Source organism: Cebus imitator, unplaced genomic scaffold (genome assembly GCF_001604975.1).
Source record: "Cebus imitator isolate Cc_AM_T3 unplaced genomic scaffold, Cebus_imitator-1.0 Scaffold310, whole genome shotgun sequence".
Classification (NCBI taxonomy): domain Eukaryota; kingdom Metazoa; phylum Chordata; class Mammalia; order Primates; family Cebidae; genus Cebus; species Cebus imitator.
Genome location: NW_016107625.1, coordinates 1,853,045 through 1,867,058, shown reverse-complemented (window position 1 = coordinate 1,867,058; position 14,014 = coordinate 1,853,045). Strand labels below are relative to the sequence as shown.

At 40.2% G+C, this 14,014-nt stretch overlaps 1 protein-coding gene across 4 annotated transcripts in view; it reads left to right on the top strand.

The window, feature by feature from the left end:
• The window catches only part of LOC119467608 (proteasome adapter and scaffold protein ECM29-like), a 50,421-nt gene that overhangs the window by 8,741 nt on the left and 27,666 nt on the right, over nt 1-14,014 (top strand). For 2 of the 4 annotated variants that reach the window (XM_037729549.1, XM_037729548.1), the window contains exon 2: nt 2,733-2,836. The exons of the other annotated variants lie outside the window; for them this stretch is intronic. In XM_037729549.1, coding sequence (XP_037585477.1) covers nt 2,815-2,836 — 22 coding nt within the window. In that variant the 5' untranslated portion in view covers nt 2,733-2,814. The remainder of the gene's footprint in view (nt 1-2,732; nt 2,837-14,014) is intronic. 4 annotated transcript variants of the gene reach the window in all.

The window sequence follows — 14,014 nt, the reverse complement described above, 5'->3', positions numbered from 1 at the left end:
TTTTTAAACAGTCTCTGTCACCCAGGCTGGAGTGCAGTGGAACACTTGGCTTATTGCGACCTCTGCCTCCCAGGTTCAGGTGATTCTCCGACCTCGCCTCCTAAGTAGCTGGTACTACAGGCGCGTGCCACCACAACTGGCTAATTTTTGTATTGTTAGTAGAGACGGGGTTTCACCATGTTGCCCAGGCTTGTCTTGAACTCCTGATCTCGAGTGATCCATTTGCTTCGGCCTCCCAAAGTGCTAGGATTACCTGCTTGAGCCACTGCGCCCAGCCTACCACATTTGTTTTGAATTATGCTTTCAGTAAACTATAATATTTAATAAAGGCCAGTGTGAGTGAGAATAGTTGGCACTGGAGCATTGACCTTGTTCAAAGATAAATGTTAAAATTGAAGGCACTGCCTGTGTTCACAGATGGTTTGATCCCTGTTGCTGAGCTCTCGTTTCAGGCCTGGCCTTGATGCTTCCCATGTCATATGGCTTGTTTTGCCCACATAATTTTTTCAATTCAATAAGCAGACTTTTAAAATTGAGTAAATAATGTATGGCTCTGTTGTCAGAGGGCTTATAATTCAGTGCAGAGAGAGATTTATATGCAAATATAAATAACGTATACAAAGCATGATAAGTAAACTGCCTAACACTGTTCTTTGGAAACCTCAAGAAATGAAAATGGTATTGAGGCTAAAGGAAGAATAGCTTGAGTTGAGACATGGAAATAGGGAAATATTATGGAAAACAAAAATGCTGAGTAAGTCTGTTATGATGGGAATGGGAGTGCTATCGTTGTGTGAAATACTGGGGAAGGGGATCAGCTGTGTAGTTTGAGACTTGGCCCATGCTGCCTTTATGATTTGGTATCTTGGACAAATTACCTTACCTTTCCAAGTCTCAGTTTCTTCCTCATAAAATTGGGATGACAAAAATCACTCATAGTATTGTTAGGATTAATGTATGTGAAAATGTACTGTATAAACACTTAAGCTCTTATAAATTATTATTATTATTTTTGGTGTAGGGATTGATAGTAGATGATGCTGTGGAGCTAGGTTGAGACTAGTGTGTTGTAGGAATGCCAACAGAACTAGTCTGGACTTTGTTCTGTAGACGGTAGAGAACCATCAGCTTTTTAGCAGGAGTGTAACATGAGTAGGTCTGTTTTATAAGGATAACAGGTGGCAGTGATGTAACACTGATTGCAAGGACCCAGAGACCAAGAGCAGCAAGACTAATTAGGAGGTTATCACAGAGGCCAAGTAAAAAGAAACTTAGGGTCTGAATTGGGACAGTGGAAGTGGATTTGTCAAGGAGTTAATATAATCTATAATCCCTAAAATAGGGAGAAATTATTGGCTAACAAGATGAGGGTTATTAAAGAAGGGAGGAGTTAGAGATGAATCTAAATCTAACCTAAGACTAGAAGGTGGAGGCAGGAGTAAGGGAGAGTGTAGACTCTAGACAGATTTAGGAAAGTGAAGAAAAGACAGAACAGATTCAACAGATAGTCTGTGTTCAACAGATAGATTATTTGTTGAATGAATGGGTTGAATTATTGAGGCCACATGTTATTTAGGGAGACTGTTTTGAGTAGTGGCTAAAACCTCTGGAATAGAAATCAGAGGGAGTTTTGAATCCTGATTCTGATACTTCTTAATGTGTTCTTGAACAAGGGACTTATCTTCTGGGCCTTGGTTTTCTCATCTGTAAAATAAGGTAATAAAATTTAGAAGATTTTTCTTTCTTTTTTTTATTGAGACAGGGTCTCTCTCTGTCACCCAGGATGAAGTGCAGTGGCATGATCTGGGCTCACTGCAGCCTCAATCTCATCGTCTCAATCCATCTTCCCACCTTAGCCTCCTGAGTAGACTGCAGGCGTGTGTCACCTGCCCTGGCTAATTTTTGTATTTTTTGTAGAGACAGTGTTTTGCCATGTTGCCCAGGCTGGTCTCAAACTCCTAGACTCAAGCAATCTGCCCTCCTCTGCCTGCCAAAGTGCTGGGATTACAGGCATGAGCCAGTGTGCCTGGTCAGGATTGTTTTAAGAATGGGAAGAGATAGCACATGTTAAGAACTGTGCTTTGCACATGGATTGCAGGTGTGTGGGAACCTTGGTTCTGAAGCTAGGGAGTTAGTATGGGAATGATTCCCATGGTAGAGCTGTGGGAATGGGCAGATTGTTCACAGGACAGCTGATTGGGGGCCACACATATACGTATTTAAGAGTGAGAGGAAGATAATCAGAGAAAGGAGATGAAGAGTGCCGAGAGAGGTCAAAGGTGGCCAGGGTTATGTCTGTCAGCCATTTATATTCTCATATGTAATGTGCTAAAAAACATGTATACACATTTAGTAATACTCTTCTTATGAAACTATTGTATAATTCAGATACTTTCTTCTAATTTTAATGTAACAAGTTATGTGTTTATGATATATATACACACATATACATAGACGATAAAATATGTTGCATTGGTATTAGAGATTTTAAGTCTTCAGTGAATAATTATCTGTATTTTTTGAAGCATTAGCATGTTCTCAATAAATTTGTTTTGTGGACATATGCCTTATTCTTCCTCAAATTTGGTAATTACAATTTTTTCCTCATACTGAATTTGCAAAGCAGGACATCAAAGATCTAATAAGAAATGAAAAGTGCTTATTTTTTTCTTAAAATGGTAGCTATGCATATACATCTTTTAATTGTATTTTTTTGGTGTTCTAAATAATAGATTCTTTATACAATTGCATATGTACGAGTGGATGAACATTCCATTGGTGATCCTGAGGATTTTTGTCAAGATTGGATAAACCATGTATCACATTGATTGTAGAGGTTAGTAGATTTAGTTCCTTAGGATGTGTGCTTTTTTTTTTTTTTTTTTGTAGCAGCATTTAAAAATGCATAGGTTATCAGATAGCAATTTCCCCCCAAGATCTTCATGGTTTTATTTTTTTTTTCCTTTTCTAGCTATCCTGAGAGAATTGGTGAAGTTTGTGTTAAATTTACAAATGCCTGAAGCCTCTATTCTCTGTGATGCTAAACATAAAAAAAATTAGTAAAAAGAAAAAGATAAAACTTGAAGTTTTTTTTTTCTTTTTGAGACAATGTCTCACTCTGTTGTCTAGGCAGGAGTGCAGTGGTGCAATCGTGGCTCATTGTAGCCTTGATCTCCCAAGGCTCAAGTGATCCTCCTGCCTCAGCCCCCCTGAGTAGCCGGGACTACCGGTGCACATCACCATGCCTGGCTAATTTTTGTATTTTTAGTAGAAATGGGGTTTTGCCATGAAGGCTGGTCTCGAACTCCTGGGCTCAAGTGATCCACCCCCCTTGAAGGTGTCACTTAGCAATGTGCACAAGCAAAAGACAGTGGGTGATCGTTTATAAGCAACTTTGTGTGCCACAATCACAAAAAATCATTTTACATGCTCCAGGAATGCCATCATGGAGTTATTTTTTATTAATTAAAAAAATTTTTTTGAGACAAGGTCTCGCTCTGTCACCCAGGCTGAAGTACAGTGGTACAGTCATGGCTAACTGCTGCCTTGATCTCCTGTGCTCAGGCGATCCTCTAACCTCAGCCTCTCTATAAAGTGAGGCTACATTTAAAAAAATTTTTTATTTTTTGACTCAGAGTCTTGCTTTGTTACCCAAGCTGGAGTGCAGTGGTACGGTCATGGCTCACTGCAGCCTTGACCTCCTGGGCTCAAGTGGATCCTCCCACCTCAGCTTCCCAAGTAGCTGGGATCATAGTTGTGTACTGCCATGCCTGGCTAATTTTTTATTTTTATTTTTGGTAGAGACAGTCTCTCTGTTATGTAGGCTGGTCTGGAACTCCTGAGCTCAAGCTATACTCCAAAGTGTTGTGGCTTTAGGGGTGAGCCACTATGCCCAGCCAGTTGTTCTATTTGTGAAGAAAAGAGGTATTGAAGGAGGCATCATCATGGTAATTGGATGTTCCTAACTCTGCCATTTTGTCATGTTTGTGATTTTGGGAAAAGCCATTTAATTCTACTTCATTCTAAGTCAGAACAAGAGTATGGTGTCATTTTCACTTTTGGATGATATTGGGTGGTCTTTTGATTGAAACTCTGTAAATTCAGATTGTAATTCTCTGATATCATGGACTCAATATCCAGAGAGTTCCTGGGATTTTGTAGCTTCAATCCAAAAGTGCTTTTTCTTGATATCTTCTAATATAACTGTTGGGCCCCTTTTCCCCACCCCTCTTATGCATTGTACTATTTTTTGGTATATATATTGCTGCTCATGATATAAAATGTCTTACTTAGGTGAAATTTTGAGGGATGGGATAATTTTAAAACCAGAATTCAACTTTAAAATAAATTTTGGCATGTTTTTGCTATTTTCACGTATATTTATTCCTTGGGTGCTTAGAGAAATGAAAAATGGGGAGATTGGAAGCATTGTTTAGAAGAGCAGTGAGGACATTGTTTATTCCCTCCTAGATTCTTTAACTCCTAGGGCTTTTGGGGTTGTGATTGATATGTTAATGTCATTATGATATACTGAAGGCAAAAGTGAAATGACAACTGCTAGTATTTAAATAGTGACTTAAAGAACATTCTAGGGTTTATACACCCAGATGAGCATTGTTATTCTAAGTAATCAGCTGCCTTGGGTGGATCTTGACTATTGTACATTTGACTTTTATGCAGTTTGAACTCTTGCATAGTATATATTATTTCCTCTAAGCCAGCTTTCACAAGCTGAAGTAATCATTCCTGCTCATCACCTCCTAAAACCTATTTCTAACTGAGTATCTCTGCCAGCTGTTGTCTCTGGGGGAAAGGGCCTTGGGAGGTGGGAGTGTTTGTGGACCTCAGTGTCAGGAGTCTGACTCTTACTCAATCCTGCCAAGCTACCCCTATGATTTCCTCTCTTCTTGTGTGTGTGTGTGTGTGTGTGTGTGTGTGTGTGTGTGTGTCAGGAGGAGAGGGCATGATGGGTTGTGGGGAAGAGGGGGCTGGGTGGTAAGCAGTCCGAATGGGGAGGGATAGCCTTCCTATGGACTAAACCGAATTGATAGGGGGTTTGAAGTAGCCTGGAATCATATGCAGAAGGCCAGGAAAAGAAAAACTCTTTTCCTCTTCCCTGTTTGAAGAGCCCACTCTGTAGAGGATCCAGATGCAGGAGTTTCCAGATTAGGGTATCTGCCTGGGCTCTTCTGGGACAGACTGGTGGACTAGGGAACATAACGATTATCTGTCTGATTGCCTTAATTCTGGGGGGCAGGGGTACTAGCAAAGGACTCCATCAGCAGGGACCTCCTGTTCAGGACTTCATTGCCTGTGAAGGTTCTCATTGGTACCCCTTGGGCCCTGGCTGGAGAGAGGCAGCTCCTGCGGGAGCCATGATGGATTGTCTCTTTCTGGGAATGGATCTTCTCCCCACTTCCAACTTACTATATTTATATTTACTGCTAGACTGCCTGACATTCTTCTTTTAAGTACATTGCATCTGTTGAGTTTGATAAAAAAGGCTGGGTGTGGTGGCTCACGCCTGTAATCCCAGCACTTTGAAAGGCAGAGGTGGGCAGATCATGAGATCAGGAGATCGAGACCAGCTTGACTAACATGGTAAAACCCCTCCTGTACTAAAAATACAAAAATTAGCCAAGTGTGGTAGCACGCGCCTGTAATTCCAGCTATTCAGGAGGCTGAGGCAGGAGAATCGCTTGAACCCCCCCTGGGAGGCGGAGGTTGCAGTGAGCTGAGATCATACCACTGCACTCCAGCCTGGGTAACAGAGCGAGATTCTNCTCCCTCAATAAACCACCAGCACATAAATCTCTTTCTCAGGCTCTGCTTCCAGAGGACCTAGCCTAAGACAACCAAAGACCTCCTACTTAAGGAAATCAGAGTAAATTGTGATCACCATTTTCTATTATCTATGCTAGGGTCTTTGAGCCCCTTTAAATCCACATATTTGTGAGAAATATCTGCAAATATAGCTGTTAAAATCTCCTCTTTATTTAAGCATCAATTTCATTGGATTTTTTTTTTTTTTTAGACAGTCTTTCTCTGTTGCCCAGGCTGGAGTGCAGTGACACAATTTTAGCTTACTACAACCTCTGCCTCCTGGGTTCAAGTGATTCTCTTGCCCTAGCCTACCAAGTAGTTGGGATTACCAGGGCCTACCACCATGCCCAGCTAATTAATTCTTAAAGAAGCATCCTGCTGACCTAATTTGGGTTTTGCCAAGTATTAGAATGGCTTTTGGTGAATTGAGATGGTATTTCAAATAGATGAAGTGGACTTTAATTTCCAGTTAGTATCTGGTTAGATTTATAATTCACAGGATTGGTCTACCGGAAAATTACACACAAAACTATTTTTCTGTAGTTTTAGTCTCAAACTTCTAACCGTAGTGACTGTCAGAGCCCATTTTCTTCCCTACCTTCCAGCCTGATACTTCCAATTTTTGTGAATTCCCTATAATTTAGTTCCTTCTTTTCTTAGCCTCTGGGCTCCCATTTCTGAAAATGTTCAGGTTGGACATGGAACCCACCTGTTGTACTGATTTACACACACACAAACACACAGTCTTTCTCTACATACACACACACACTCTCTCTCCCTGTCTCCCCATCCCTCTCTCCCCCTCCCTCTCTCTCCACTCACTCACTCACTCACTCACTCACTCACTCACTCTCTTTTCCCAGAATTGGTATGTCCTAGGGAACGGCCTTGCTTTAAGAGTGCTTGATTTTCTGCCCTTTTACTGGTTCACCCCTTCCTCTTCATTTTTCTTTTCTCTTCCTTTCCTTCTCTCTGTAGTAACTGCTGCACCTCTGCTGGTTTGTAGTCATGTCGTATATAGTTGTCTAGTAAGATTTAGTATCTTCTCCACCTACGTTCTCTGCTTAAACCATGTTATAATTTAGCATGCTAGAAGGAGCATTGGACTGCCTAGGGTTTGAATCAGCCCTGCCACTTAGTAGCTTTGTAATCTTGGTTAACGGAATATTTTTGAGGTTCTGTTTCCTCAGCTGTGAATTGGAGCTAATACTACCTGCTTTAATAGAAGTTCTTTACAAGAAGGTACTGTGTTCCAGTGTGCACTTGGTGGCCTCCCTGGGTTCAGTTTTTTTTTTTTTTTTTTTTTTTTTTTTTTTTGAGATGGAATCTTTCTCTGTTGCCCAGGCTGGTGTGCAGTGGCATGATCTTGGCTCACTGCAACTTCCACCTCCTGAATTCAAGCAGTTCTCCGGTCTCAGCCTCCCTAGTAGCTGGGACTACAATCACACACAACCACACCCAGGTAATTTTTGTATTTTCAGTAGAGATGGTGTTTGACCATATTAGTCAGGCTGGTCTCAAACTCCTGACCTCTGGTGATCCACCCGTCTCTGCTTCCAAAATTGCTGGGATTACAGGCTTGAGCCACCACGCTGGGCCTGGGTTCAGCTTCTGAATCTGTGTATTATTCACTTTGTGACCTCTGGCAGGTCAGTTAGGTAGTGAGTCTCAGTTTTTCATCTATAAATGCATCTATAAGTGCACCTCACATTTTTCTGAGGCTCAGAAGGCCATGTGAAACTGCTTTGTAAGTATGATGTATTTTATGTACTTATATATGTGAATCAGAAGAAAGTAAATACCATTAGGAAGAATATTTCTTTGTGAAATAGTCTATTATAGTATATTTCCATGGTAACTTGACAGATCTTTTAAAAAATATCCTGTAGTAATAGACAGTCGTGGTCTAGGTATTTAGAGCTTTGTCTTCAATCTCAGCTTCTGTGTAAGGCCTCTAACCTGATTTGTATTTTAAAATTTACTTTCATATTCAGAAAAAATAATATTCTTTGTAGAAAATTTAAGCAACCTTAAAAAACCTGAAACCTGTCACTCAGAAATAACTAATTCTAATTCACACAAGTAATTCATGCTCATGAAGTAAGTTAGTAATGACACAGAATTAAACCAGAAAGAATCCTCTGAAATTCAACCAAACAGGAATAACATTACCTTAAATAGAATCCTTTCCCTATTCCTTTTGATAGTATACTTTCCTTGAATAATTTCTTTTTTTCTTTTTTTCTTTTTGAGATGGAGTCTCACTCTGTTGCCCAGTCTAGAGTGCCAGTGGGGACGATCTCTGCTGACTGCAACCTCTGCCTCCCGGGTTCAAGCAATTCTGCCTCAGCTTCCTGAATAGCTGGGACTACAGACACCCACCACCACACCTGGCTAATTTTTTTGTATTTTTAGTAGAAACGATGGTTCACTGTGTTAGCCAGGATGATGTCGACCTTGTTAACCGCCTGCCTTGCCCTCCCAAAGTGCTGAGATTACAGACTTGAGCCACCACGCCCAGCCCTTCTTGCATAATTTATAAGGAATGTTTTGATGTTCTGGTTGTCCTGAAAGGTGATACAACTAAGGAAACTGATTTAGTGCCTATTCTATTCTACTCTACTCTATTCTTTCCTCTCCTCCTCCTCCTCCTGCTTCTGCTCCTCTTCCTCCTCCTCTTCTTCACATGCTTTTTCCATTAGTCATGATATGAGAGAAAAATAAGTAATTGTAGGATTATTGTCTTTTCTAATCCTGTAAGAAAATAGCTTTTCCTCCCTAATTTAGAGGTTAAAGTTGTATTTTTGAGAGAGATCTGAAGGATGGGTGATTTGTGTGGACAGTTTTATTTCTCAGGAATGTTAATGTTTTCAGAAATGTCAGTAGCTAAAGGTGGGTAATACTGAAGTCCTTCAACTTTTACTGGTCTTTTTCTTTTTATGCAGATAGGAGGAGGGAGAGTTCCTTCTTTGTCTTTAGATAGAGAAACTAAAGAAAGGTGAATAATATAAATTTGAATTATTTACAGAAAATAAATGAGCTGGATGTGGTGGCTGACACTTGTAATCCCAGCACTTTGGGAGGCTGAAATGGGAGGATTGCTTGAGTTTAGTAGTTTGAGACCAGCCTGGGCAACATAGGATGGCCTCATCTCTACAAAAAATAAAACAACTAGCTGGGTGCAGTGGCATGTGTCTATGGTTCTAGCTACTTTTGGAGGCTAAGGTGGGAGAATGGCTTGAGCCTACAGTGAGCTGTAACTGCACCATTCTACCCCAGCTTGGGCAACAGCAGAACCTGTCTCCAAAATAAACACACATACACATACACATACATTTATTTATATTTTTAGTAGGGTATTTTCCTCCTACGTGAATGTAATAGGTAACATAAGCTTGATTTTTGTTTTGTTTTGTTTTGAGATTTAAGATTCTCAGGGTTTTGATACTTTTCCTTTGAGATCAGATGTTCTTTTTGTTCTTTCTTCTTTTTTTTTTTTGGATACGGAGTCTTGCTGTGTCACCCAGGCTAGAGTGTTAATGGCGTGACCTTGGCTCACTGTGACCTCTGCCTCCTGGGTTCAAGCAATTTTCCTACTTCAGCCTCCTGGGTAGCTGGGATTACAGGTGCACACCACCATGTCCAGCTAATTTTTACATTTTTAGTAGAGACGAGGTTTCACCATGTTGACCAGGCTTGTCTCAAACTCCTGACCTCGTGATCCACCCACCTCAGACTCCCAAAGTGCTATGATTATAGGCCTGAGCCACCATACCTGGCCTCTTTTTGTTCTTTCATATGCTTTAAGGTTCCTTTCACGCTTTAAAGTTCTGTGATTAAAAAATTATTTTTTCTTATTTTTTTTTTTTTTTGAGACGGAGTTTCGCTCTTGTTACCCAGGCTGGAGTGCAATGGCGCGATCTTGGCTCACCGCAACCTCCGCCTCCTGGGTTCAGGCAATTCTCCTGCCTCAGCCTCCTGAGTAGCTGGGACTACAGGCACGCACCACCATGCCCAGCTCATTTTCTGTAGTTTTAGTAGAGACGGGGTTTCACCATGTTGACCAGGATGGTCTTGATCTCTTGACCTCGTGATCCACCCGCCTCGGCCTCCCAAAGTGCTGGGATTACAGGCTTGAGCCACCGCGCCCGGCCTAAAAAATTATTTTTTCTTGTCTTTAAAACATGGATTTTTGAAAAACATTTGCTCTGTATACTTTTATCTTTTTCTTTTTGGAACATGGTCTTAGTTAGTTACCCGGGCTGGAGTGCAGAGGTGTGATCTAGCTCACTGCAGCCTCAACCTCCTGAGCTGAAGCGATTTTTCTACCTCAGTCCCTGGTTAGCTGGGTCTATAGGCACGCAACACCATGCCTGCCTCATTTTAAAATTTTTTGTAGAGATGAGGTCTTGACTGTGCGGCTAGGCTGTTCTCAAATGCCTGGGCTCAGGGAGTCTTCCACCTTAGCCTCCCAGAGTGCTGGGATTACAGGAGTGAACCACTGCATATGCTGGCCTGTATGCTGTTTTTTCAAATAAAAAAAATGTGTTTTCACTGAAAAATATTTGAACAGTATCAAGAAGAAAAATTACTCATGTATTTTCTTTCCCTTTTTATATAATTATGTCATAAAATTACTACGGAATATATATATCCTTTTAAAAATAGTGAATTATTTCAACTATGAAGAAAAGTATGGAGTGTAATCTTATGAACATTTATGTATGTCTGACTCATCTTTGTCAAGTCTTTATGTTTTTTGCTGTTAGCTTCAGGTCTTGTATTTTATTTTATTTTTTTTAAAGAAATAAACATTGCAGATGCAATTCAAACCCTTGTGTTACTCCTTATCGCATCATTTTCTTTTCTCTTTTTCCCCTCTTCCCTCCTTCCCTCTCCCTTCTCATTCAGAGATTGTCATTACTGTGATGTATATGTCATACTCAATGTATATTGCATTTAAAAACTTTCCATAAATGGGACTAAACTGTACATATTCTTCTGCAACTTACTTTGTTTGATCCTTCAGATAAGGTCTTGTTGGCTCATGTGACATGTAATCCTTGTTTATTTCCATTGTTGTGTAACCCTGCCATAATTTATCCCTTCTCCTGTTCACTGATATTTAGATTGTTTTCATATTTTTGCTTTTATTAATTCTGGGCCATGAACACTTTGATATATGTGTCCTTGTGCTTGTCTCTTCCTGGGAGATTTCTTTTTTTTTTTTTTTTGAGACAGGATCTTTCTCTGTTGCTCAGGCTGGAGTACAGGGACATGATCACGACTCATTGCAGGTTTAAGGGATTCTCCCACCTCAGCCTCCTGAGTACTGAGTAGTTGGGACTACAGGTGCGTACCACCATGCCCGGCTAAGTTTTTTTTTTGTTTTTTTTTTTCTGTAGAGATGGAGTTTTGCCATGTTGCCCAGGCTGGTCTTGAACTCCTGAGCTCAAGCGATCTGACTACCTCAGCCCCCTACTAAAGTGCTGGGATTAAAGTTGTGAGCCACCACACTCAGTTCCTGAGAGAGTTTTTTTCTAGGACAGTGTTACACAAAGTGTTGTCTCAGCACTAGGGAATTATTTCTTGCAAATAAGGGAACTTGCATAAAAATGTAAATCAACTGTCACTGTTAATTTATTTAAAACTTCTTATTCTAGCAGCACTTTTTCAGTAAGAAGTGTTCCTTATTGCTTTGCTGACTGGTGATAAACAGTTTGTAGATCGGTACTCAAATGGCAGAATTGTTGGGTTGAAGGGTGTGTCCCCCTTTACCTTTGCTAGAGATGTCTTTACTGCAGAATTGTTCTTCAGAGATTGTATCAGTAGGTACCCCATCAGTAGTGAATCAAAGTTCTTCTTGGTTTGTTTCCCATCTTTGCCAACATTTGGTATTGTTAGATTTGAATCTTTTTTTCCTGATGTGTAGTCCATTTTTTTCATTTCTGATTCTTAATGCCATTTTTGTCGATCTCAAGTTTACATATATTCCCAGTTGTCTTTCTGTGTTCTCTGTTTTAATCTATTGATTTGTCTATTTGCCGACTGGTGCTTTTGCCATACTCAGTCTTAATTGTCGGCTTTATAGGTCTTGAAATCTGGTAGAGTCACTTCCACTTCACTTTTATGGAAAATTGACAGTTATTCTTGGCTCTTTGCTTTTACATATTCTGTTCCATTCCTGTTCCATATGAGTTTTATTATTTTTTTCAGCATTCACAAAGCACACTTGTTTGTAGAGAATATTTGACTGTGGGGTTTCCCATCTTTGCAACATTGAGTTTATTTGTGAGCATTAATGCTGTTTACCAGATATTTCTGGTTCTCTCTTTTGGGCACAAAATAGAATTTAGTGCTGGGGACAGAATGAGGGACATGTGATTAGTTTTACCACAGAAAGTTTAAATTGAGCCAGAAGGATTGAGGTAATGACTCTAACCAGCAGTGTTCGAAATGGAGTTGGCTCTGTCAGCCAGCTGACTGCAGTGAGCAGAGCCCTCCTCCTGATCTACGATTGAGGAATAGTCTAAGTGAGAGACTAATGTTGGTTGTTTTTAAGCCGTGGAGATTTGGGGGTTATTATCACTAATGTATCCTGACATGGAAATCCATGAATGTGGCTGGACTTGGTGGCTCAAGTCAGTAATCACAGCACTTTGGGAGGCTGAGGTGGGTGGATCACCTGATGTCAGGAGTTTGAGACCATCCTGACCAATATGGTGAAACCCTATCTCTGCAAAAAATACGAAATTAGCCAGGTGTGGTGGCACATGCCTGTAATCCCAGCTATTTGGGAGGCTGAGGCAGGAGAATCACTTCAAGCTGGGAGGCAGAGGTTGTAATGAGCTGAGATTGTGCCACTGCACTCCAGCCTGTGTGACAGAGTGAAACTCCATCCCCCCTTCCAAAAAAAATCCATAATGTTATGCTTCTCCATTAATTTAGATCTTATGAATTACAGTTAGGATTATAATTTTCTCTGTAAAGGACTGTGACATGTTTAATTAGATTTATTTTCAGATACCTTGTACATTTTATTGTCATTGTTAATTATTCATTTCTAAAAATTACATTGACTGATACTTTGTTCTCATTTATCTCAGTTGACGTCTGTACTCTATGATAGTGCATATTTTGTCTTGTTTCTGATTTTGTATGAGACATATTTGCTGTAGATTTTACATAGATGCTTTTTGTCAGATTATGAAAGTTTCTTTCAGTGATGGTTATTTCTACTTCCACATTTCTAAACTCTACTCTGTGAGACAGATTCTGTTAATCATATTTCCCAGACTTCCTTACCATCTAGCTTCTTGTTTTAAGATGTCATTTCCTATGTTGAGGTAATGAGAATATTCTTTATTTCTCTAGGAACTTTATTGTTTTACCTTTGACATTTAGATTTATGATTCATCTGGAACTGATTCTCTTTTATGTATGGTGATAATGGTTTGGCTCTGTGTCCCCACTTAAATCTCATCTTGTAGCTCCCATAATTCCCACGTGTTGTGGGAGGGACATGATGGAGATGATTGAATCATGGGGGCAAGTCTATCCCATGCTATTCTCATGACAGTGAATGGGTCTTTGGAGATCTGATGATTTTAAAAATGGGAGTTTGCCTGCACAAGTTGACTCTTTGCCTGCCTCCATCCATGTTAAGATGTGACTTGCTCCTTCTTGCCTTCTGTCATGATTAAGAGGCTTCCTCAGCCACATGGAACTGTGAGTTCTCCATTAAACCTCTTTCCTTTGTAAATTGCGTACTCTTGGGTATGTCTTTATCAGCAGCATGAAAATGGACTATACATATAGTGTGAGATAGGGATTTAATGTTTTCCCATATTGTAATACAGTTGATCTAGCACCAGCTATTGAAAAGACCATCATTTACCCACTGCATTGCAGTGACACCTCTGCTGTAAACCAGGTGACTATATATGTATTTGTCTTTCATGCATTTTTAATTTTAAGTTTTCTACTTTTTGTAGCGTAGTACTCTTTTAACTACTGTAGTTTTTATTTTATTTTTTTGAGACAGGGTCTTTTTCTGTTGTCCAGGCTGGAATGCAGTGGCATGATCTTGGCTTACTGCATCCTCTGCCTCCTGGACTCAAGCAATTCTCCGACTTAAGCCTCTCAAGTAGCTGGGACTACAGACGCATGCCACCACACCCAGCTAACTTTT